The sequence below is a fragment of the Ylistrum balloti genome, unplaced genomic scaffold (genome assembly GCF_031769215.1).
Source record: "Ylistrum balloti isolate Yb309-2 unplaced genomic scaffold, AGI_CSIRO_Ybal_v1 Utg371384, whole genome shotgun sequence".
Lineage (NCBI taxonomy): Eukaryota > Metazoa > Mollusca > Bivalvia > Pectinida > Pectinidae > Ylistrum > Ylistrum balloti.
The window spans coordinates 616635-643895 of NW_026782729.1; the positions used below are offsets into that span (position 1 = coordinate 616635).

Below are 27261 nucleotides of genomic sequence, written 5' to 3' on the forward strand. Positions count from 1 at the left end.
GAGGTACATGTATATAGCTGTTTCATATCAAACAAAATATGGGTTTACAATTTCAAGTTCATATGCAAACACATCATGTCAACACTCTGTGATACTCTTGGAGTCATGAATGTGATCATTATTTGACCTTTGGACCACTGGTTTGTTGGTCAGATATGTATACTGTACCAAATGGAAGAAATTTGAATGGTCAAAGTATCAGGTTGTCATATTTCTGACTGACATTTATGCTTGATTTTATAATCACTGATAAATGATTGCTTCATTTTTTTGGGTCAGTTGTGTGTTTGAGCTCTACACTAAGCGATGTAATTATGCCTGTCTGAGAAAATCAACAAAATAAACCCATACAACTTTTTTCTTTGCGTACATCAACATGGATTCAAGCACTCTAACATTGATTTCTGGGAACGGTTGTGTTTTCCCACTCTGAACAGGGCACATTATCAGTTGATTCGCTGTTGATGTATGGTAACAATGTAATTTATGGCAAGTGGAGACCAATTCCTATTGATTTAGGTGATTGTAATTACAGATTAATGCGTTTCAGACCATTCACTTCAAATTTTATGGTTAATTTGTTTGTGTTATAAAATAATCCCAATTATCCAGTAAATTGTTTTCTTTGATTCTGTTTATTCTAGATCTCTGTCCCTCCAGCCTCAGTACCAGAATATGTGTATATTCTGGAAAGTCTGGTTAAACATGAATTTCAGGGTATAGGCATTTTATTTTGTTTAAAACAACATTACTGGTATCTTTCATTTATTCAAAGATCCTGTGATGCATCATAGATTTGTTGGTTTCAATCAAGAACATTACAGAAGAGTAATAAATACCTTACAGATTGAGTTTCCAATGTTTTGGAGCAGCAATAAGCTTGTGATAACATATCTCTGTACATGGATTAAATTTACCACACATGGCTGACAGTGAACATCCTCGTTTTACAGTTTCTTTTAATACAGCACATAATAGCAGGGTCAGCTGTTCCCCCTCCTGGCATGGCTTAGGTACTTGTACACCTTATGTTTGTGTATGTATACATTACTAAGGCTCTTGGCTTTGCCTGCATTAAATCAGTAACATTTTGATTTTGCCTACAAGTTAAATAACCAGACTTCCCTTCCTACTCCATAGAACATGTTAAATAGCATATACAGAGGGCCTGTCTGCACAGCCAGTAGACCTTAAGTACTACTTGAGTGTGATATGATGTCAGGTTAGAAAAGTAATCACCTCCACCTGTACATTACCAGACAAACATGTGCACATTGGCACCTTCTGTACCTCCTTGTACACATAGGGGATCATTACACATGATTTCTCTCTTTGATCAGGTTTTGTCCAGTCGGGACCCATTTGCAAATAGAGCTTGTAAAATATGTGATAAATCTTCAGCTGTAGGCTATACATAACTTAAATTGGGGGAATTGAAATTCATCTTAAAAAGGTTGGGGATTCTGATTTTCCATGTTAGTTATACATACTCCTGTAGTATGTAAACAGACACAGCACATGTCCAGTTTTCAAGCTAACATTGCTGTGTACTGATATCGAAAGATAACATCACATAGGTAGCTGATTGACATAGTTGTGGGAAGCAGTATTGATAAAAACTTGCACCAGGAAATGTTTTAATGTGGCACTTTAATTTTACAAACATGTTTTGATAGGTAAGGTTCGTTTTTAGATAAAATTGAATTTTCTTTGCACATACTAAGGCTAAAACTAAATGTGGTCATTTCTGGATGTCAGCATTTGAGTTGCATATAAGTGTCCAAAGCCCCCAACCAGTGAAAGTGAAAGAGCATGGTATCCTGAAGGGTGGCCCATGGACAGCATAAACTATAAGTACAATGATCCTGAAGACTTCCTTGAGGACTGGAGTGATTAGTGCTAATGTAGCACCACTATAACAACAAGTGGTGACATTTAAGTATGTTGAGGATGCCAGGTTGAACCCTATAAGCTCTATTTGATGCTTATCAGGGACAAGGGCTAGGGTATTGTGATAGTTAATTGATAAAGACATTTCAGTTGCACAAGTCTTAAGAACTTTTTTTTTTTGGCTATGGGATTAAGTGTTACAGCCATGTTTCAAACTTAAGCAGCAACAGGCATGGTCAGCACTTGGATGATTGAATGCATGGCCTAGCACCCCAATGAATGGTATATAATTGACTTCCAAGCTAAATTTCAACTGACAGTTGGCAAATATTGCATGAAATCCAAATTTGATTTACAACATGTTTAAACTGGTGACAAGATGAAACTTTCCCCATGATCTCTTGCATATACTACTGTTAATTCATTTATGATATCAAACGAAACATTGCATTAGTTTTAACAGTACTGTAGAGCATATATACTGGATCTTAGTTAATATCAACAATTACTTTGAACATGAAGATAAAGGATAACTTTATATAACATCAACAAAGCCATGAAATGATACATGCATATAGATGTATTAATGAAATCCTTTATATTCCCTTAACTGAATGCTTTTAGAATTCACATGTTGTATACAAATTTCATTGTTGTAGAATGACATATTGAAAATGTCGTAATTGTATTTGCTTTTGCTTTTGTTGTGTTTCTGATGAAAAAAACTGACCTTAACATCATTGACAGACTTACACAGGGTCCATTCTTGTGGCAGTAAATCCTTACAAAGAATTACCAATATATGAACAGGTAAGTTGTTATCCTTATGACTTTCTTTTTACTGCAGATTTGATGGTTTTTGTCTAGCTAGGTACAAATAAGGAAATCTATAAATACATGTCTTCTCTTTTAGTATAATCTTTATTTCATTCCATTACTTGAAAAACAGACAAAGTACAAAGGCATTGGATCTGGAAACAAGTTAAGGTTAACCTTTTTAAGTACATTTTGACCAATTGAAAATCAGAAACAGATACACTATTCATGTTCTATATCAATTATGTATCATCTCAATTATGTCACAGTAATCTGTTTCCAGTTAGGTTTGCAGAACTCTAGTTACAAAAACTATTAACACAAGACAAACTTATTGGTAGGTGTGTCACTTCTGTAAGGTTTGTAGAGCTGTAATCAGCGTGGTAGGTGTGTTACTTCAGTTAGGTTTGTAGATCTGTAGTCAGTGTGGTCGGTGTGTCACTTCAGTTAGGTTTGTAGATTTGTAGTCAGTTAGGTAAAACAAGACAAGCTCAATGGTCTGACATTTTATTTAGGTTTGCAGATCTGTAGTCAGTAAGGTAACACAAGACAAACTTATTGGTGTGTCACTTCAGTAAGGTTTGTAGATCTGTAGTCAGTGTGGTAGGTGTCACTTCAGTAAGGTTTGTAGATCTGTAGTCAGTGTGGTAGGTGTGTCACTTCAGTAAGGTTTGTAGATCTATAGTCAGTGTGGTAGGTATGTCACTTTAGTAAGGTTTGCAGATCTGTAGTCAGTAAGGTAACACAAGACAAACTTATTGGTGTGTCACTTCTGTAAGGTTTGTAGATCTGTAGTCAGTGTGGTAGGTGTCACTTCAGTAAGGTTTGTAGATCTGTAGTCAGTGTGGTAGGTGTCACTTCAGTAAGGTTTGTAGATCTGTAGTCAGTGTGGTAGGTGTGTCACTTCTGTAAGGTTTGTAGATCTGTAGTCAGTGTGGTAGGTGTGTCACTTCTGTAAGGTTTGTAGATCTGTAGTCAGTGTGGTAGGTGTGTCACTTCAGTAAGGTTTGTAGATCTGTAGTCAGTGTGGTAGGTGTTTCACTTCTGTAAGGTTTGTAGATCTGTAGTCAGTGTGGTAAGTGTCACTTCAGTAAGGTTTGTAGATCTGTAGTCAGTGTGGTAGGTGTGTCACTTCTGTAAGGTTTGTAGATCTGTAGTCAGTGTGGTAGGTGTGTCACTTCTGTAAGGTTTGTAGATCTGTAGTCAGTGTGGTAGGTGTGTCACTTCAGTAAGGTTTGTAGATCTGTAGTCAGTGTGGTAGGTGTTTCACTTCTGTAAGGTTTGTAGATCTGTAGTCAGTGTGGTAAGTGTCACTTCAGTAAGGTTTGTAGATCTGTAGTCAGTGTGGTAGGTGTGTCACTTCTGTAAGGTTTGTAGATCTGTAGTCAGTGTGGTAGGTGTGTCACTTCTGTAAGGTTTGTAGATCTGTAGTCAGTGTGGTAGGTGTGTCACTTCTGTAAGGTTTGTAGATCTGTAGTAAGTGTGGTAGGTGTGTCACTTCAGTTAGGTTTGTAGATTTGTAGTCAGTGTGGTAAGTGTCACTTCAGTAAGGTTTGTAGATCTGTAGTCAGTGTGGTAGGTGTGTCACTTCTGTAAGGTTTGTAGATCTGTAGTCAGTGTGGTAGGTGTGTCACTTCTGTAAGGTTTGTAGATCTGTAGTAAGTGTGGTAGGTGTGTCACTTCAGTTAGGTTTGTAGATTTGTAGTCAGTGTGGTAGGTATGTCAATTTAGTAAGGTTTGTAGATTTGTAGTCAGTAAGGTAACACAAGACAAACTTACTGGTGTGTCACTTAAGTGAAGGTAGGTTTATGGAGTTGTAAAATTATTTATGGTGTGAAGATGAACAAGTTTTAAATGTCAAGTGACGTTTTAAGGCACCATGTACAATTTATAGTGTCAGCAGGTTAGGTACATTATATTCCTTAAACTTTATGTCCGTTTTATAATGGTTTGTGTAACAGTTGATAGACTGACGGGTCAGTCCCTCAAATACATTAGTCATGTTTCATTTGTTTTCAAATGTGTTTCATGCTTGTTTCTTCTCCTGAAGGGGCTAAAAGTTGAATTGCTTATCAAGTTGATGTGCTGCTGAAATGTCTATAGGTCAATATACTAAATATATACCTTCTTGTTATAAACTGTCAAGCAATATTTTGGCACGTTTTACAGTCAAACCTGCCATGAAGGTCATCAGTATAATACCTGTTTATAAAGGTTACTTGTTTCTGCTCCCATTACTATACAAAACAAAATCATCAAACCTCTATATCAATGCCATCATTTTATACAAGCTATTTTTTCTTCCCCCTTTTGTTTCCTAAATGTACAGTATTGCCTATATTTAGAATTTTGCTATAGTGAATCCATCAATAGGATTCTATTGCAAATAGATCAACTTTGCTAAGTTTTAGCTCATGTTGGTCTAAGACTTTGAATGTCAGTGATGTGAAATATGCATTCGTGAATAGCATTGAATACCAGATGAGCAATGCAGGCTCTTTTGGCCACTTGTTCTGTTGTGTATAGTGATGGCGAATCCATAACAGTGAAAAATAAAGATTTCAGCTTAGTTTTCATTCTACTTAGCGTACTGCACTACCAAACTGCAAAGAGGAGATGAAGATGCATGCATTGTATCAAAACTGTACATTACAGTCCTTGATTTTAGCCACAGATATGGTTTTAGGCACAATTTGTTGATATATTTGTTGAAATCGACTGTGTTACTCTGATACATATTGATATAACTTGTTAGTGCTTTTTGATGGATTTCTAGTCGTCCTGTACAACAAACATTTGGATCCTGCTTCAAAGATCTACGATAGGCTGAATGTTGATGTGACGTCATGATTGGTCTGCACCTCATTGTTGCTATTTTTCACTTTGAAGTGATAGAGACTGTGACGAGATTGTCTAGGTTCTGATATGGTAATTGCCTTGAATTAAGATTTAAGTAGTTGTTACTGATGGTTATAGAGTATGGTCCTGTCCCAGACACAGTCCGCCAGGCTCCATGTGTTCTGATATTGATTCAATGTTTGTTGTAAAACAAGCAAAGGCAGTTTACCGACCGGTTTTGGGTTTGAAAAAAAAAAAAAGAATTCCAGCTCCTGAGATCATCTTGCATCCACTGTTTAGGTGATGACTAATAAGGGAATATAGGCCTTTTAGGGTGGTAAAGCATGGGAGCACATAGACTTGGCCAGGGAGGCTCTTATGGGGCAGTGTTTGGTGCAGTAATGGAGAGGATTGATATTTTAATGTGCATTGATACAATTAGCTTACAGCAAAACCATTATATTGTAGTTCTGTATCACCCTACTAACAGCCACTGAAACGATGATGAATCTGATGATGAATCTGATGATGTTCACCACCTCATAGTTCAATGTCACAAGTCAAGGTTATATTTGGCTATATTTTAAATGAGTAGATTTATTTAAAAACAAATAAAAGGAAGAAACTGAAAACAAATTCTTTGTTTATGTCTAATTAATTATATATTGTTGTATTTCTGTCTTTAACTTTCAGAGCAGTTAGTAGAACAAAGACAATGGACATAATATGTGTTGTATCTGATCACTTCTCTTCCATGTTTGTCGATTATTCACCTGTAAATATTATACTGTATATCTAGACAGTTACTTTGACTATAGATGAAGTATTTATTAGTTAGCTAGGGGAAGCTATATAGTAAAATAAAATCATTTTGTGTACATTTAGTCCTTCGATGAGAATATTACATTGATTATGTTAAAGACATTTCACTCCATTTGTTACATAATTGATAAATATGGTTATTTACTGCAATAGAAGAAGTTATCAATATGAAGTTATATTTCTTTTAACTAATTCTTATTGGGTATTAAGTTTTATAAAACTATCGGGCCACATAGGTTGTGATTATAACAAAGTTATCTATATATATATTGACAGAAGGATGTGTCCGAGTTCCATGGGAAGAAGATGAGCATGGTGGAGCCTCACATTTTCTCTATCAGTGAGGCAGCCTTTCAGAGTCTTCGTACTACAGAAGTGAACCAGTCCTGTATTATCAGTGGAGAGAGTGGGGCAGGAAAGGTACCGTCTTGTCCATAACTCATATAAAACATTAAATTACATCACAAGCTGCCAATGCTCTTAGTCCTTGAGAAGGGATCTACTATTGATTATATATAAAATTCATGTGTCTGTGTACTTCTGATGAATCATTGACATCATTGTGTTCTTGCTTGATTAGGCTTGTGATAGTGAGATGATACTAACATATTGCTGTTCAAGAAGCAGAATATCAATAAATTGCCAAATATGTATTCAAGATTAGGATATTAATGGCCATTTTAAAGTAAGAATGAAGATATCAAACCCAGTTAAACAACAATTGAGTAGTTAAACAGTACTGTGGGGTGAACTTGACCATCTGTTGTGTGTCCAGTATTGGAAGGGTTGACTAACCATCTGTTTGGTGGACAAGGTCATTGATTAGACCAGAAATAGAATTGTTGTGTAGGTCTCGATGGGGACTATCTAATGTAATCACATGGAGGGACAAAGGGTCAGAGTGGATTGTATTTCTGATAACCTCAAACAGTCCTGCACTTGTGCACAGTCAGTTTGCCTGAAATGGATGTTTTGTTTTCCCAGATGTCCTTGCCTGGTCCATCACGTACAGCCCCATCTTTCTGATAAGCGTTATTTCACACCACTTGTTTCCTATTGCTATGACCTTTGCTAGTTGGCATTATTATTTCCTTGTTCATCGATCAGATGAACCCTTGCTCATATAAAAAGACATTATCTTCATGAATAGACAGCTTTATAACGAGACTGCCATCATATGATACTTTCCATACACACACTGATTCCAATGAAACCAAAGACACTTGTATCACATACCACTTTTGATAAAGGCACATAACCAAATAGAGACACCTGTATCATCATCAACAGAAAAACATGTAAATAAACAAAGACACCTGTGTCACCATTGTCAATGGAGGAACATGTATCCAGACAAAGACATCTGTGTTATAGCTCTCATTAGAGGAAAACCTATCAGACAAAAGCACTTGTATTGCCACTATCAACAGAAGAATACTTACCTATACAAAGACACATGTATTATCAATGTCAACATAGAGACACATACCCAAACACACCTGTATCACCACTTTTGATAGAGGTCAGAAACACATACCCAGACAAACACACCTGTATCATCACTGTTGATAGAGGTAAGAAACACATACCCAGACAAACACACCTGTATCACCACTGTTGATAGAGGTCAGAAACACATACCGAGACAAACACACCTGTATCATCACTATTGATAGAGGTAAGAAACACATACCCAAACACACCTGTATCACCACTGTTAATAGAGGTCAGAAACACATAACCAGACAAACACACCTGTATCACCACTGTTGATAGAGGTCAGAAATACATACCCAAACACAACTATATCACCGCTGTTGACATATGTCAGAAACACATACCCAGACAAACACACCTGTATCACCACTGTTAATAGAGGTCAGAAACACATAACCAGACAAACACACCTGTATCACCACTGTTGATAGAGGTCAGAAATACATACCCAAACACAACTATATCACCGCTGTTGACATATGTCAGAAACACATACCCAGACAAACACACCTGTATCACCACTGTTTATAGAGGTCAGAAATACATACCCAAACACACCTGTATCACCACTTGTGATAGAGGTCAGAAACACATACCCAGACAAACACGCCTGTATCATCACTGTTGATAGAGGTAAGAAACACATACCCAAACACACCTGTATCACCACTGTTAATAGAGGTCAGAAACACATAACCAGACAAACACACCTGTATCACCACTGTTGATAGAGGTCAGAAACACATACCCAGATAAACACACCTGTATCACCACTGTTGATAGATGTCAGAAACACATACCCAGACAAACACACCTGTATCACCACTGTTTATAGAGGTCAGAAATACATACCCAAACACACCTGTATCACCACTGTTGATAGAGGTAAGAAACACATACCCAGATAAACACACCTGTATCACCACTGTTGATAGATGTCAGAAACACATACCCAGACAAACACACCTGTATCACCACTGTTTATAGAGGTCAGAAATACATACCCAAACACACCTGTATCACCACTTTTGATAGAGGTCAGAAACACATACCCAGACAAACACACCTGTATCATCACTGTTGATAGAGGTCAGAAACACATACCCAGACAAACACACCTGTATCACCACTGTTTATAGAGGTCAGAAATACATACCCAAACACACCTGTATCACCACTTTTGATAGAGGTCAGAAACACATACCCAGACAAAGACACCTGTATCATCACTGTTGATAGAGGTCAGAAACACATACCCAGACAAACACACCTGTATCATCACTGTTGATAGAGGTAAGAAACACATACCCAGATAAACACACCTGTATCACCACTGTTGATAGATGTCAGGAACACATACCCAGACAATCACACCTGAATCACCACTGTTGATAGAGGTCAGAAACACATACCCAAACACACCTGTATCATCACTTTTGATAGAGGTCAGAAACACATACCCAGACAAACACACCTGTATCACCACTGTTGATAGAGGTCAGAAACACATAACCAGACAAACACACCTGAATCACCACTGTTGATAGAGGTCAGAAACACATACCCAAACACAACTGTATCACCACTGTTGATAGAGGTCAGAAATACATACCCAAACACACCTGTATCACCACTTTTGATAGAGGTCAGAAACACATACCCAGACAAAGACACCTGTATCATCACTGTTGATAGAGGTCAGAAATACATACCCAAACACACCTGTATCACCACTTTTGATAGAGGTCAGAAATACATACCCAAACACAACTATATCACCGCTGTTGACATATGTCAGAAACACATACCCAGACAAACACACCTGTATCACCACTGTTAATAGAGGTCAGAAACACATAACCAGACAAACACACCTGTATCACCACTGTTGATAGAGGTCAGAAATACATACCCAAACACAACTATATCACCGCTGTTGACATATGTCAGAAACACATACCCAGACAAACACACCTGTATCACCACTGTTTATAGAGGTCAGAAATACATACCCAAACACACCTGTATCACCACTTGTGATAGAGGTCAGAAACACATACCCAGACAAACACGCCTGTATCATCACTGTTGATAGAGGTAAGAAACACATACCCAAACACACCTGTATCACCACTGTTAATAGAGGTCAGAAACACATAACCAGACAAACACACCTGTATCACCACTGTTGATAGAGGTCAGAAACACATACCCAGATAAACACACCTGTATCACCACTGTTGATAGATGTCAGAAACACATACCCAGACAAACACACCTGTATCACCACTGTTTATAGAGGTCAGAAATACATACCCAAACACACCTGTATCACCACTGTTGATAGAGGTAAGAAACACATACCCAGATAAACACACCTGTATCACCACTGTTGATAGATGTCAGAAACACATACCCAGACAAACACACCTGTATCACCACTGTTTATAGAGGTCAGAAATACATACCCAAACACACCTGTATCACCACTTTTGATAGAGGTCAGAAACACATACCCAGACAAACACACCTGTATCATCACTGTTGATAGAGGTCAGAAACACATACCCAGACAAACACACCTGTATCACCACTGTTTATAGAGGTCAGAAATACATACCCAAACACACCTGTATCACCACTTTTGATAGAGGTCAGAAACACATACCCAGACAAAGACACCTGTATCATCACTGTTGATAGAGGTCAGAAACACATACCCAGACAAACACACCTGTATCATCACTGTTGATAGAGGTAAGAAACACATACCCAGATAAACACACCTGTATCACCACTGTTGATAGATGTCAGGAACACATACCCAGACAATCACACCTGAATCACCACTGTTGATAGAGGTCAGAAACACATACCCAAACACACCTGTATCATCACTTTTGATAGAGGTCAGAAACACATACCCAGACAAACACACCTGTATCACCACTGTTGATAGAGGTCAGAAACACATAACCAGACAAACACACCTGAATCACCACTGTTGATAGAGGTCAGAAACACATACCCAAACACAACTGTATCACCACTGTTGATAGAGGTCAGAAATACATACCCAAACACACCTGTATCACCACTTTTGATAGAGGTCAGAAACACATACCCAGACAAAGACACCTGTATCATCACTGTTGATAGAGGTCAGAAATACATACCCAAACACACCTGTATCACCACTTTTGATAGAGGTCAGAAACACATACCCAGACAAAGACACCTGTATCATCACTGTTGATAGAGGTCAGAAACACATACCCAGACAAACATATCTGTATCATCACTGTTGATAGAGGTAAGAAACACATACCCAGATAAACACACCTGTATCACCACTGTTGATAGATGTCAGGAACACATACCCAGACAATCACACCTGAATCACCACTGTTGATAGAGGTCAGAAACACATACCCAAACACACCTGTATCATCACTTTTGATAGAGGTCAGAAACACATACCCAAACACACCTGTATCACCACTGTTGATAGAGGTCAGAAACACATAACCAGACAAACACACCTGAATCACCACTGTTGATAGAGGTCAGAAACACATACCCAAACACAACTGTATCACCACTGTTGATAGAGGTCAGAAATACATACCCAAACACAACTGTATCACCACTGTTGACATATGTCAGAAACACATACCCAGACAAACACACCTGTATCACCACTGTTTATAGAGGTCAGAAATACATACCCAAACACACCTGTAACACCACTGTTGATAGAGGTAAGAAACACATACCCAGATAAACACACCTGTATCACCACTGTTGATAGAGGTCAGAAACACATACCCAGACAATCACACCTGTATCATCACTGTTGATAGAGGTCAGAAACACATACCCAGACAATCACACCTGTATCACTACTTCTGATAGATGTCAGGAACACATACCCAGACAAACTCACCTGTATCACCACTGTTGACAGATGCCAGAAACACATACCAGACACAGACACCTGTATCATTGATATAGAAAAGAAAAACACAAACACAAACAAAAACACCTGTAGTTAACAGGGATGAGGGATGCCATAGACTCTCACACATCTATGACAAAGTGTTAAACAAAGCGTAGCCAAATTGACTTTAGTACATTGTTACCATCTGTGTATTTTTCGGTATGTAACCTGTTTTCTGTCTTGTCACGCTATTTTCAACCTTAGTATACATAGGATTATAGTACACCGGAAAAAGTTATTTGATTTCTTACCATCTTGAACACTACGTACATCAGTGCTAGTGCACTCCACACTGGTCATTTGTCTGATAAAGGTGACTGTGTAGTCATGGAAACATCACACTCTAAACTGCTACTGGTTGTGTTTTAAGAACTTCTTTTTCATTGACATTACAACCAAAAGAAAATGTTCCAAAATTAGAGAAACACATATCTAGACAAAGACACATGTTACTGCTCTGTCAATAGAGTAACGCAAACCAAAACAAAAACACCTATAAATTGCTGTCAATAGAGGAACACATACCCAAATTAGACACCTGTATCCCCAGAAAATACGTCTGTATTATCATTTTCGAAAGAAGAACACAAACCCTGACAAACACAACTGTATCATTGCTGTAAATAGCTGAATTTATACATAGAATCCTTCCCAGCTGTACAACAACACCTATATATTGAGTCCTAATGTTATCAATACACCATTATCCTTATAAAAATATCTATCCAAAACTGCAAAGATATCAGACTGTCCTTAATGTCCTTACAGACTTTAAAATATACTTGTACTTTCTGACCAATTTTAGTAGTCCCTCTATACCAACATATTTTTGTGACCATGTTTCAGACGGAGAGTACAAAATTTATCCTGCAGTACTTGTGTAGTGTAACCAATCATGTGTCTTTTTGGGTGGAACAGCAAATTCTGGAGGCCAATACCGTCCTTGAAGCCTTTGGTGAGTACATAATGATACTTTAGGATCGTTACCAGGGAATGCAGTTCAACACCATCAGATATAGTGTTGATTCTCAGACAAAGTCAACAGTAAAACTTTTTTTTGTTTTTATTGTCATCAATGGCTGTCTATAATTATCATGTAATTAAAGAAGTCACAATCTTACCACATCCACACATGGTGAAATACTTTTACCTAGTATTCTGGTAATTTGGTTTAATTTCTACTTCCATAAAATGAACTTTCAGAATGAAAAGAGTCTTCGTTCTAGAGAAGTTCTAGGGCTTTGGGTAGGAAACTTCTATAGGATAGTAGCACTTCTATGATAAAACATTTATCTTTTAATGAATTACAAGATGAAGTAAGAATCAGGATATCTGAATTGTATTCATCTTGAATTGCAAATGGCATATTTTTTTTTAGACTGGTAGCACTGTAAATGGCAGTGGTGTACTAAATATACCAGTGTAAATGGCAGCTTGTATTATGTATCACTCACTGCTGCACGGAAGCACCACTTTCAAATTCAATGCCTGCAGCTTTAAAAAAGACAAAAACTGATAATTGATTAATATATTTAAATCTGCCTTGTGATTATACATACTTTGTGAATATTGGATTTTACTTGAGCCAGACAAGAATTACAGCAGTATGTCAATTCTACCATAGAAAATATGCAAGAAAACCAAGTGTCTATTGATTGTTGGATGGAAGCATGGCCAGGGTGTGTGAGAGGGTTTATGCCGTGCTAACCTCAATGTGAATATAGCCTGTAGATGTCTGCTTTATGTGCATTCTGCATGAGTGTAATTAAAGGCACAACATTTTTATAGAGTTTTTGTTACAGACATTATCATCTTATGTCATTTCCTAGTCTAAGTTAATCACTGTTTTACATATTACACGAGAAGTTGGAGCAGCTGATTGGATCGAGCTGTTAAGTCATTTGGCTAGTTAATTGGTATTCTACTTTCATTTTTACATGAATGTAGTATCATATGATTTTGAGAAGATGATCCTGATTATCAGCAACATTTATTACTTTATTTGTCAATTGATAATGGCTGATTTGTATATATCCAAACCTCCATTAAAGGTCAACTGTGTTTAAATACCTGTGATGTTTAGCGTCCCAATGTTACATATTTAATAGAGATTCAACATCTCTATAAAGGTCACCTGCTTGAAAAGACCTTTTCATGAGTTTCCATGAGTGGTCTTTATAAACAGGTTTTGATAGCAGGAACTGTAGAATATATGATAATCAAGAACATGCTATAAAGAACTGGTCCATGACCTTCTTTAACATACCTCTTTGGCAATGGCATACACTAGGAAGCTAGTCAAGGGAGGAACATGAATTGCAAATGATTTGTAAATATGGGTGATTCATATTTGATGAAGTAGATGGAATTCCATCTAGCTGTTTGATGATCAGAGTCCACTGTAAACTGGTTGGCACTTAAAACTGGGGGACTCTCGGGAACATTTAGTATTGATGAATGTGAGTAGGAGCTATTAGGAGAAAGAATGTTTTGGCTGCTGATGCTGGAGAGGCATTGCTTGTCCTCATCCCCGGACATGACTGCTATATACAACATTGGCATTTGGAAAGGCAGCATGAATGTGTCCAAACAACCAGCGACAATGCAAGGCAATCTCATAATACTGCTACACATCAGACAAACTGATGCCTACTTTGGGGATCAGGGACACTAGGAACCATTAGGATCATTGGTATTAGAGGAACATAATTGTGTAGTTATTTGAATCAATTGATACATAAGTGTAGGAACTGTCTGTGGTAAATTTGGTCAATGTGCAGTTAAATATAAACATTTGTTTTATCTGATGAACCAATACAGTGTATACCATAGCCTTAATTAGCTATATGGGTACCAAGCAATATTATGTTTGAAAAAAGAGCCTTCTAAATTTGGTAAATCAAAAATTTATTAGCCTTTCTTCTGAAATAAGTCACTAAAGATTACTGTAAAGGAATGATTCACCAAGAGCAAATATCTGATAACTCACACTGGGGAGCTAAATGTTCATTGAGCAAACCTTAACAGATGCTTTTGTAAAAAGATGGCCAAATAGGACCTCTAGGAATTTTGATGAAAATACTGGATAAAACCTCATGAATAAGTCAGTGACAACATATCAGTAACAATGAAACTCCAGAATTATAGTCTTATCACTGTCTATGTGATGTAGTCATAACAGGCCAAGAAACACAAATGCAGATTTGAAGAGATTTTCTTGTGACCAAGAACATCAGACAACTCCATTATTACAAACACTTACTGTCAAGCCAAAACATAACTAAGAGAAAGAAAGCCTCAACTTTGATCAATACCAGACAAATTATATGTTGACTGTCAACTGGTGTGTATGACATGTAGTTAAACAATTTGTCAATCCTTCTTGATGTGTAAAGATACTAATCAGAAATGAGATGGTACTTGATACAGTTCAATACAGGATGTGATTTAATCATTATGTAAGTTTAGAAATATTTATAGTTACAGCCATGAAGAAAATGTGCCCCCTTACTCATGAATTTGAACTGGGTGTATTGTTGATAGATATAGGAGCCTAGTAACCTGCCAGCCTCCAGATGACCCTAGCTGATTCAAATAACAATACTCCAAACCCATTACACAAGCCTTCCATTGCTGAGGCGTAACCCAAACATGTTTTAGATTTTAAATCATTTTACAAAAGTACAGAATGTTATACAGTAAGGGGATATTTCTTTAATATTATTTTACACCTGTTGAAAAGGAAAAATATTATCTTTAAATGATAGTACTAAATTTGATAAGTGACTATAGTTAAGAATTGGATTGCATATAGAATAACCTGTATTCTGTTAAGAAACAAGTGGTGGTAGTTTTGATAATTTAGAATTATTATTTATATTTCATGTAAGACTGGAAATCATTACAGATCAATCAATAAAGGAACAAATGTTATGGGAATTCTAATTTCCAAATCTTACCAGTGTGACCTTTCATAGTATCTAGTTCCAAACTATAAGCGTATTGGGCTGTGTAAGATGTTTATTGTGTATCATATACATATATCCTTAGCCTGATGGAGTAGTCATTTCCTGTTTTGTTAGGTTAGGTCTGGTGCCATTTCCTGCACTGCTATAAACACCCCTCTGTCTCATGTATATATATTGGTACCACATTTGTTATAATTTTAACATTGTTAGAGTAATGAGAATCAGATGTTGTAATATAACATGGTAGTAGACAGTTATTTAGATGATATTGCTTTTAAGAAGTTTTGTGGTACCTATACCTGAGCTCACCTGTCCTGCTTGAATGATATGACAATTGTCTGACAAATATTATGATTTCATACTGATTACTCATTATCATGCTATAGACATCAGGGAAATTCTATGACCTACATTGATATCATATGACTGACTGGCCACCACTTGTCTGGTGTGTCCTTGCTATGACTTACAAGGAAGTTTCTTTGATGTTGATGAGATGCTGAGTCCAAGGTAGATTTAAACCTGAGTCAAGTTTTGCTAATGAGAGTGCCTTGTAAATCTAGTATCTATGTTATCCCAATTTCCTCCTTAACCATTAAGTACCAGGATATGCATGTTCAAGGGCTGTTTCACTTCCTGATTCAAAGTGATAACCAGTAAAATTATGAAATAATAAAAAAACATATAATGCGTTTTAAAAAATGTATGGTTCTTGTCGAACTGAAATGCATGTAGTTCTAAGAAGATTTAGGAATATCAGCTAGTCCATGACTTAAATTTGTATTAAATTAAATGTCCTGTTATGATGTCGTGGTTCTGTCATATATTTGATTTTCATGAAGTAAGGACACATCACAGAGTTGTATTACCTTAATTCTGCTATTTTTATCAAGCCTCTTCCCTGGGGCTTTGTTTAAAAAAGAAATTGATTGATCCTTACAAAGTGTTAGAATCATTAATCAGATACAGTACTAACTTATATTTATTGACCTACATGCTGTGTCAAACAAGATCTTACATTTATATCTGTTTCTGCGAGGATACTTAAGCACCACATTGGTGGTTTTCTTAATGACGATAGATAAGTAGACAACATTGCTACTGAGTATTGTATGTAGAGGTACAGAAGTATTCCAAAGAAACAAGATTTATTATCTGTTGCTAACCTTCAATAGTGCATTACTGAAATGTTTATGTAGTTCATATATATATAAACTTTATATCTCTTTTGTTGTACAGGTAATGCCAAAACAGTGCGAAACGACAACTCCAGTAGATTTGGAAAATTTATGCAAGTGTGTTTTGATGATTCGTGCCAAATAAAGGGTTGTATAGTACAGGATTATTTGTTAGAACAGTCCCGCATCACATTCCAGTCACCAAATGAACGTAATTATCATGTTTTTTATCAATTTATCGCGGCTGCTCAGGCGGCTCCAGATCTTAAGGAACAGTTCCACATACAACCGGTGGAAAGTTATGCCTACCTCAATCAAAGTGGCTGCTATGTACTCAATGGTGTCAATGACTTGACCATGTTTGACCGCCTACGACTGGCCATGAACGTTCTCAACATTCCCCAACAAATGTCCGACGGAATATTCTCGGTGCTATCTTCCATTCTGCTGCTGGGTAATCTGCGGTTTGGGGATGTGGTGGAGGGTGAAGGGAGTGAAGTGTTGGAGGAGGACGCAGGTGTCCTCACCACTATATGTGGCATGTTAGGCTTTGTACCTGAAGATCTCACCAAAGCTCTACTCTTCAGGCAGATCCAAGTCCGGGGAACTGTAACCAGTATACCCTTCAGGTTCCAGGAGGTGAGTACACACAGCGCCATCATCAATGACCAAAAGATGAGTATAGGTCCCCATCCATTAAAACCTTTTTGGGAATCCTCTTCGATATGATTGGGAGAATAAATGCTTTTTCCTTGGTATTATTGACTTAAAGTTAGAAACTGTGCCTTGACCTTGGATCAGATATTTTGGAAATAGTATACCACTTCGCCTTCACAAACAATTTGTAAATGTTAAGGATGCTTACAAAACTGATTTTGAAAGTGATTATGAATGAGTACTAATGCAAGGACATGATCACTGCTTTGTGAAATAAAGTCCCAATACCAATATAGTGTATCAGAGATAATTCACCTGAGCTGCAAACTGTTTAAAAAATATAGTAGATCAACTTAAATACTGTCAATTTTAAATTTGTACAGGACATAATACAGTTTCATTTTCTTATAGTGTCAATTATGAACTAATTACTTACATAGAGAGCTAAGATTTTTAGACACACCAGTGAATGGTAACTTTTAATTCAAGTTAAGAGTTGGATACAGTAGAGCGAAACATTGAATAATAACTACATCACCCAGCTGTTTCCTCCATCTAGGAGTCGTCCGCGGTGCTCAAGGCCTAAATGTTGAAGCCTCAGAGATGACTGAGAAAAATCCAAAGTTATCGAAAGAAAAGACAAAATCTAAAGGGGAAGGTGTAATAGCCTCATAATGGCAGAAATTTCATGATTCTCATATATCTGATATTATTAGAACAGTGTCAGTTGCATGTATGTATTCTAAGCCATGCCACTATTTGACACTGATAAACAGCAGTTTGATAGTACATTTATCCTGAAATGCACAGAATTAACAAAGAATAATAGAATATATCACATGTTTATAATTGATAAATAAGTTAGATTTAAAGCTACTTGGTGTTGAGTTTTAGAACCTGTAGCTGATTGGTAAGACTAATGTCAGTGTGTAATTTTGTTATAAATCTTTATTCATCAGTGATTAATTATTCTACTTCTCATATCCAAACATGTTAAATTTTCCATTATGGTAATCTATTTCTTTGAATTGAAGACACAGCTCAAAAATTACAATATTTAGTAGAAAACTTTCGAGCACATGAGTGTGAACGATGACAACGGTGGTGACTGTGACACTGAACAGAGAAGGCACTGATGGAAGCTGAAGTCTGTTCTTTGTCACCCTGTGGCAACTCCCACCTAATGGGGTTAAAGTAGTACAATTAGAGTAAAAACAGGTTACAATGTAATACTATAGACAAACAGAACTACTCCAAATGAACAGTTCTAGTCATGTATGTTGATCATCACTCCCTGATAGGTTGGTTAGTTTATTGCCCAGTAGATTTCCTCTGTTGATTGTAACACTTAACACTACATTGGTATTATCTCCTGTGAATTTCTTACAGGGTTCTATATTTTCCACTTCCTCTGTAGTGACATGAGGTTGGGGAGAAGCAAGGTCATGTTGCTTTCTCTCTATAAATCTTAGGTTTTAGTTGTGATTTGGTATTAATTGTAAATGTTGTATTGATTTCCCTGATAGCTCAGCTGTAGAGCGTTGATTGATGTGACTTCAGGTGATTATTCCAGGTGTATGGTTAGACTGTCCCTACCCATGGCAGTTACTGTTGTGTTGGTTGTGTCCTTGGGCAGTTGCTCTGTGGCATGTGATGGGCTTCCTTTATGTTGTTAATTGAGGTAATCTTCATCTACTGTTGACGGGGTGATAATCCAAGCAAACATTAATATGAGTGTATGTATATATTTCAATTTATGATTATGAACATATAATTGCTTTTGAGGTCAAGGTCACAAATGTGTTTAAATTGTTACTTTAGTCTTAATTTCTATTTCATTTGACAATCCTAAATGTCACCTGCAGGCATCCCTTTAGTGACTACACGACCGATTTCATCTTTATACAAATGATCCATACATCTTGTACTTTATCAGTATTCCGTTTGTATTTTCTATTCCCTTTTAGAGGAGTTATGCCCATTTATGTTCATAAAAAAAACTGAGGAAACTGTGTTTGTTAGCAATCATGTAGATGCTTACAAAGATTAAGAACACATTTTAAAAACAATTCTTCATTGAACTACCAGACAATGTGACTACCAGTCAGAAATATTTGTATCCTAGTTGTGTGGTCTGTAATGTATAGATAGCTTTCTGTCATTCTGAGGAATTATTCTCAACATTCTAAAGATTTTTCCTAAACTGCTGGTTACAATGAAACTGCATTTCTATGAAAGAGTCTCCTTAATTACTGCATAGATTACAGTCAGGCTTTTATTTATAATCTTTACCAGCATGCAAGGAGGTTGTTTAATATGTTATCAATTTTCATAATGGTAATGTTAATCTCTTTCAATCACAAATTAGCTTTCAGGGCTCAAGATGCAAGAAGCATTAGGTAGTATAAACTTGTATTGATGTAGATGTTGTATAAATGTCTACTTAGTTCAATTAGGGATGGACAGTGCAGGCTTATACTGATTCAAGTGTCCACTTTATGTAGAAAGGGATATAATAGATTGTGAGGTGTGGTGTCTGGTCACAGAGTGTGTAATAACTACTAGAAGATTAAAGTGATGTGGTTTGATATACTCAGAGGGGTTGGTCGGCAGTAGAGAGATCATGAAATAAGTAGACAGTTGATGTTAGAGTATTTTCTGTTACACAGATACTTTGATAGACTGACCTTTCAAACAGTTGTCACTTTGTAGTAAACATGTACTTCACATAATGATGTATAATGTCAGTGTCTTTCTTATTTTCGGTAATAAGAAGGATTCCTAATTGGGAAATATGTTTATAGGCTACGGTACAGACTTCCGCATAATATTATACCATAACAGAAACAGTAGTAACATAAATGGTAACTTAGTTGATTACATTGAGGAACTGATTTAGAAAAAATTCCTTGTTTATGAGATCAAATGATATTAGATTTTTACTTTGATAAAGAAATTTGTAATTTTAAAACTGAAATGAAAACTGAAAATCTAACAATGTAGTTCAACTTTCGTATGGTTCACTAACAAATAGAAATTAAACAAGATGGATATCGTTGATTGACACCAAAAATTGTTCTTACTGAGAGTTTGGACAGATTTGATAATTATGGCCCCTGAACCATCTAGAAACACCTATTTCTGATACTGCCCTCCACTTGTGCATCCCTTTTACATTGAATTAAATTCCACTAAATATTTATGATATTGATATTTTGTCATTTTTTTCGGAATTTCTCCAAGAAAATCAGCCAAAGAACTGAAAATGTAGTTGTATTTGAATGAAAGTAAAAAGAGCCTGTGATTGATTTTGCGATTCTTGTTTTTTGTAGGCAAGTGAAAACCGTCATGCCATGGCCAAGGCCCTATACTCTCGTACTTTTGCTTGGCTAGTGGATGCCATCAACAAGTGCACCAATCCAGGCCAACACCAGACCAAGTTCCTTGGTGTTCTTGACATCTTTGGTTTTGAAAATTTTCAGGTACATGTATTAGAAATATCCCACTGAAAAGTATTTCAGACACAGTATACCTTTGTAGTGGTAGATTTTAGTGAGAGCATCAATATGCACTGCAACAGAAATGTCAACAACATAAACATGATATGACTTAGACATATACCAGAAACATTTTGCTGCTCACAGGTTAATATTTGTTTGTCTAGCCTAGTAAATTTGTCAAGAAATAGGTTTTAAAAAATATCATGTAGTCTGGCACTTGACAAATGTCAAAAATGTCAAAAATATTATCAATATTTGTCATTGAATCAGTTTTTTTTTTACAATATGAATTTTCATGCACAGTTTATGGAAAGCTATATGCAAAAGTCACTTCTTTACAGTTTTTTTTACATACCATCAATACAAATTCAGAACAATATTTGTCGGTTTAGATTTCTCTGACAATGTTGATGTGTGAAAATAGATTTGTGTCCATATGTATGGACATCTTGAAAGAAAATAAATGAATTAAACTCCTTTAAACAAAATTCTTATCAGGAAAGGTGAAGCAGAGCATGTAGTCTGCTATTCTACATTGATACTGCAACAAAGGAGGACATCAAAAAAGTTATCAGAAAGATTTTATTTTTCAAAAAGACAAAGGAGATGAGAGAGAATTTAAATGACAGCAATACAAAGTTATATAAGTCCTGGTTTCTTTAAGATATGGATTGTATACTGTTTGTAGTAGGGATGTTCTCATCATTAATGTTTAGTGATAGGAACTTCAGCAATGTTTGACTCTAGGACAGATTTGTCAGAGTTTTCATACTATAGTGCATTGTACTTTATGATTTTGTATTCAGACATTTGTCCTGTTTTTGTTTATAGACAAACAGCTTTGAACAGCTCTGCATCAACTATACAAATGAAAAGCTCCATAGATTCTTCAATCACTATGTATTCGCCTTGGAACAAGAACTGGTATGTATTAGGGACCCAAGTAGATACTTTGTATTTCTGAAGAATATTTGATGATTATCATATTAGAATGATGATGATGAGAATGTTTGTCTCATGTACAGAACTGTTGTGTCACATTAATTCCTAGTTATTTACTTTTGAGTGTGTACTTCTAACAAGCAGTTGGTATTTAGTTGAATTCCATATATATTGTATAGGATAAAAGTAAGGAAGTTTTGAACCATGACTGTTGATCCAATGTGTGTAAAAATCATCTATAGCCAGTTTGTAAATTACATGATTTGTGTTTGTGCAATTTATATTGTTTAATTAGGAAAATTAATGAATAGCTCAATTTTTATTTCTTTTAAGTATTGCTAGTTGTTCTTACCTGCTCAGAGAATTTCTTTTGAATTTTTATTTAAATCATTGCTAGCTAATGATTACGTCACTCGTTTATGTTGCATTGTAATCTGTAGTTTGATACTTTCACAATTTGTTTGATTATGTTTCAGTACAATGAAGAGGAAATATCTTTTGCACATATTACCTTTACTGATAACACTGAGTGTGTGGAACTCCTGGAGAAAGTACGTCCTATATACCAATATCAGTCCTGTATAAGATACCCTCTTATGATCTTTGTGTTTGACCAAAATCAGTAACATGGAAATTAATTCGTAATTTTCTATGAATTTCTTTTTATAATCTACATAAATTATTTACTCACTACTGGATTTCTGCGAAAATTATGATTGTAATTAAAAATGATATTATATTTCATGATCATCATCATCACAAAACCCATACAGTTAAGAGTTTTGCTTTCAAAGTGACTAGTTATAGATAGTTGATTGAAGTCCTTTAACCAGTGATATCCAATCATCAATTATAAAAAGACAACCAATTCCTAAAACTAAGAAGAACAAAACAAGAAAGTAATGGGTATAATGTGGTAAAAAAAACTATAAAGCTGATACTGCAAATGTCGATCTGATATTCCTTGAATGTTCAGTGTCTTAGATTCATTTCTTTTGAATTCAATAAGTCTTCTGTAAAACTTAAACATGAAAATGAATTTCATCTGTCTTCTTCACAGCCTCCAAGGTGTATACTGAAGATTTTGGATGAAGAATGTCGATTTCCTCAGGTGAGTAGTCAATGACCAGATTATCTGCATGTGCACTGTGGCTTAAGAGTTGTTTCCCTTTGTTTTGAATACGTTGATAAAAGAAGGATTGACATTGTTATGCCTACCTGTATCTTTATCTACATATGTATATTGTATTTTCCATATGTAGGGTACAGACAAGTCTTACCTGTTGAAGCAGCATGAGGCCTTTGAGAATCATTCCTGTTATATAAAGGGTAAAGACAGGCGGACTTGGGAAGTGGAGTTTGGAGTACGACACTACGCAGGCGTGGTGAGGTATCGTGCCCAGGGCTTCCTTGACAAGAACAAGGACACACAGCAAGACCAGTTGTTTGAACTCATGTACAACTCAAACAATGCTTTTGTAGAGGATCTCACCAGATTTCAGGTCAGTCTGACTTGCATACTGTATCATAATTAGGTGCTTTATGATATATATTTGATTTATGGAGGTCTGTAAAGATATTGTATAGTGCTTTATCCATCCTGAAAGTGAATTGTATACATAAACATTTATAACAGTTCTTCAGTTGGTTGCATAGTAAAGGTGTAACAAAAGTTTAAGTTCAGTTAATATGATGAGAAAATGATGTATTTCTTGCTTGATAGGTCATCTATAGCTATCATGCTTCATCCATCGTTGTCTGCCATCAATAAACATTTGACATTTCAAACTTCTTAAGTTCCACTACTGGAATTGAACTCAAACTTGCATGAAGTGATCCTGAGACAGTCCTGACCAAGTCTTGTTATTTTTGGGGAATATTTGAAATCCAAGATGGCCACCATCTTGAAAAACATATTTTAAACTTTTTCTCCAGTTTCACTGGTGCTATTGAGCTAATGATTGGTGGAAATTTTAAGGAAAGATGCAATCTTTTTCAAATGATTGCACAATCAATTTTCCTGTTCTACACCTATTTCAAACTTCTGAATTTTCACTAGTGGGATTAAGCTGTCAAAAAATAGGTTAGACTTGTTACAGTTACCTACTCCTCACTAAAACTCCCATCTGCATAATGGAAAACAGCTTCCTAGTAAGATTTCATTGAAAGTAGAAAAATAACCCTTCTCGTTGCTGAAAGTCGAGAAATTCAGAGAACTTTAGCTATTAGACTGTTATGTGTTTTTTCAGGATCTGCTGGGAGTCAGACTTGAAGATCTTGGAGGTAGACAGACAATATCACGCACATCACGAGGAAAACCAACTGTTGGGGACACATTCAAACATCAGTTATCTGCCCTTGTGGACATTTTGCATCTCACTAACCCATGGTATATATATATATATATGTCTTAAAGGCTTTATATTTGATTGAGCAAGAAATTTCAGATTTCTTTCTTTTGTTTGTAGACTCACTTGACCATTGAATTGTTGTCCAAAAGCAGACAATTTTATATCCATTCTTTTGGTTTGTTCACATTCAGAAATAATTTGATTAATCATACCTTTTAATATGAATCACAATAATATCTTCTGGACTTTCACGGTTACTTCGAAGCCATAGCCGAAGTTTTCAATAGCCTTTTATATCCTGGGATCGATAGGTCATTTGGTTATAGGTCAAATTCTAGAATGACCACCATGGTTGTTTACGATATGAATAGCTTTGTTTAACTTAAAAGAAGAAATATTATAGGACTGTAAGAATTTGGGCTGTTGGCCTTTGCTCATAGTAAACAGTACAGACACTGATGGAGAGATTGTTTTGTAAATCGTATTAAACGTCAGGCCCTATATCTGTGCATAGACAATCTGTGAAGGCATTCATATGTGGATAGAAAAACCCTCTAAAAACATGCTCTGCTGCTTATATGCCGATGCAGCTTGTAACCAGAAAAATATTATATATACATATATATTATATAATATATTCAGTGTACATGTACATAAAATTCTCACCTAAATTGTTGTCTTGGTAGATACCTAAATATTGTAGTGAAACACTCTTGTTTTTTCAATGTAACATGGCATTTCAATATCCTCACATGTTTTCAGGAATTTTCAGACCTCTTTAGATAACTGTACACAAAAAGCAATTTCTGTAAATGTTTATTCATGTTCCGTGATGTTCAGACTTAACTTTGTAATTATGTAATTGTGGTAATCATGATGTTCCAGGTATGTGAGATGCCTGAAGCCAAACGCTGGTAAAAAGCCTGATAACTATGTAGATGAAGAAGTTCTAACACAGCTCAGCTACTCTGGCATGTTGGACATCATCCGCATCAAGAGGGAGGTATGGCTCTTTTACCTGTTTATGTATTCTGAATAAACGATCTGCAGAAATCTGATTACCAATGATCTTTTTTATACCCAGGTATCTCAATGATATGTTAAGCAGTAGTGAAAGAATTTGATTCAACTCCAATGCTTTTAGAGAAATGTTTGGAATTATTTGAAAATTCAATAGCTCATGAATCATTAGAATTTTTTAATGATATCAAAATATTCTGTTTTGTCCTCAATTAAACCAAAATATTTTGTACAAATGTTACAGGGATATCCAGTCCATGTTCCAGTGGAGACATTTTTAGAGAAGTATGGATGTTTGCTGAAAAAACAGGCTAATCCTGAGGACCCTCGTATTCAGGTCAAGAACATCCTGAATGTACTGAATCTCCCTAGCACTGAGTGGCAGGTTGGGAAGTCACAGGTAATAACAGAAGTTATGTCCCTTGTACTGGTATCTTTTTCAACGTTTAAGCCATTTGGATGGAAATATGCTCAAATAACAATAATGTATGCCAATAATTTTACATATTTAGTAGGTTAGTGTCAGTGATTGGTCTTAATGTATGTTTCTACATAGCATAACTTAAATATTTAAAAGTTTGGGATTGGAAATGTCTTAAGTCTACTGAAAAGCTGGGGTAATGGCATTCAACCACTACATTTTCCAGGGGATATAACTCTGTATCTTTAGAAATATGTGATATATAGAAGGGTATATAAAATTTGTAAAACTTTTTCTTCTCAAAAATACTCGACTGTATTTAGAATTTTGCACTAAATTTTTTTTCCTTCGTTACTCATGAAGGTATTCATGAGGAATTCTGTATTTGAGCCTCTGGAGGAGAGAAGGTTCCACTTCTTACAGCTTAATGCATTACTTATCCAGACAGTGTGGAGGGGATATGTCTGTCGTCGGGGTAAGTTGTGGTTATGTTCATTTATTTATACCTTGTAGCATGACAGCCACCTATAGCATGGTCTACCAAAAAGACTTCAGAATCATCACTGCTGTTTCATTATTTAGGGAAATAAATAAGACCAATAAGAGATTTGAACTTCTTTGTCATATTTCAGGATAAACCTGGAAGTGATTGTCTTGCTGCAACTCAATAGTAACACCATAGTGTCAAAGGCATAACTCCTTAGTGACATAGGAGTAATTTTATAGTAATATAGGAGTAATTACTCCATAGTGACTTACTCCATAGTGACATTGGAATAACTCCATACTGTCAAAGGAGTAACTCCATAGTGACATAGGAGCAATTATGTAGTAATATAGGAGTAATTATTCCATAGTGACATAGGAGTAATTCTGTAGTAATATAGGAGTAATTATTCCATAGTGACATAGGAGCAATTATGTAGTAATATAGGAGTAATTATTCCATAGTGACATAGGAGTAATTCTGTAGTAATATAGGAGTAATTATTCCATAGTGACATAGGAGTAATTCTGTAGTAATATAGGAGTAATTATTCCATAGTGACATAGGAGTAATTCTGTAGTAATATAGGAGTAATTATTCCATAGTGACATAGGAGCAATTATGTAGTAATATAGGAGTAATTATTCCATAGTGACATAGGAGTAATTCTGTAGTAATATAGGAGTAATTATTCCATAGTGACATAGGAGTAATTCTGTAGTAATATAGGAGTAATTATTCCATAGTGACATAGGAGTAATTCTGTAGTAATATAGGAGTAATTATTCCATAGTGACATAGGAGTAATTCTGTAGTAATATAGGAGTAATTATTCCATAGTGACATAGGAGTAATTCTGTAGTAATATAGGAGT

At 35.8% G+C, this 27261-nt stretch overlaps 1 protein-coding gene across 1 annotated transcript in view; it reads left to right on the plus strand.

Moving 5' to 3' along the window:
* LOC132562239 (myosin-I heavy chain-like) overlaps positions 1 to 27261 on the plus strand; it is a 91221-nt gene that overhangs the window by 13775 nt on the left and 50185 nt on the right. The window contains exons 3-15 of the mRNA XM_060226974.1: positions 2638 to 2700; positions 6643 to 6786; positions 12710 to 12818; positions 17071 to 17648; positions 20999 to 21148; positions 21998 to 22090; positions 22585 to 22659; positions 23169 to 23219; positions 23371 to 23610; positions 24358 to 24497; positions 25345 to 25462; positions 25724 to 25879; positions 26264 to 26375. Of these exons, the coding sequence (XP_060082957.1) occupies positions 2638 to 2700; positions 6643 to 6786; positions 12710 to 12818; positions 17071 to 17648; positions 20999 to 21148; positions 21998 to 22090; positions 22585 to 22659; positions 23169 to 23219; positions 23371 to 23610; positions 24358 to 24497; positions 25345 to 25462; positions 25724 to 25879; positions 26264 to 26375 (2029 nt within the window). The remainder of the gene's footprint in view (positions 1 to 2637; positions 2701 to 6642; positions 6787 to 12709; positions 12819 to 17070; positions 17649 to 20998; positions 21149 to 21997; positions 22091 to 22584; positions 22660 to 23168; positions 23220 to 23370; positions 23611 to 24357; positions 24498 to 25344; positions 25463 to 25723; positions 25880 to 26263; positions 26376 to 27261) is intronic.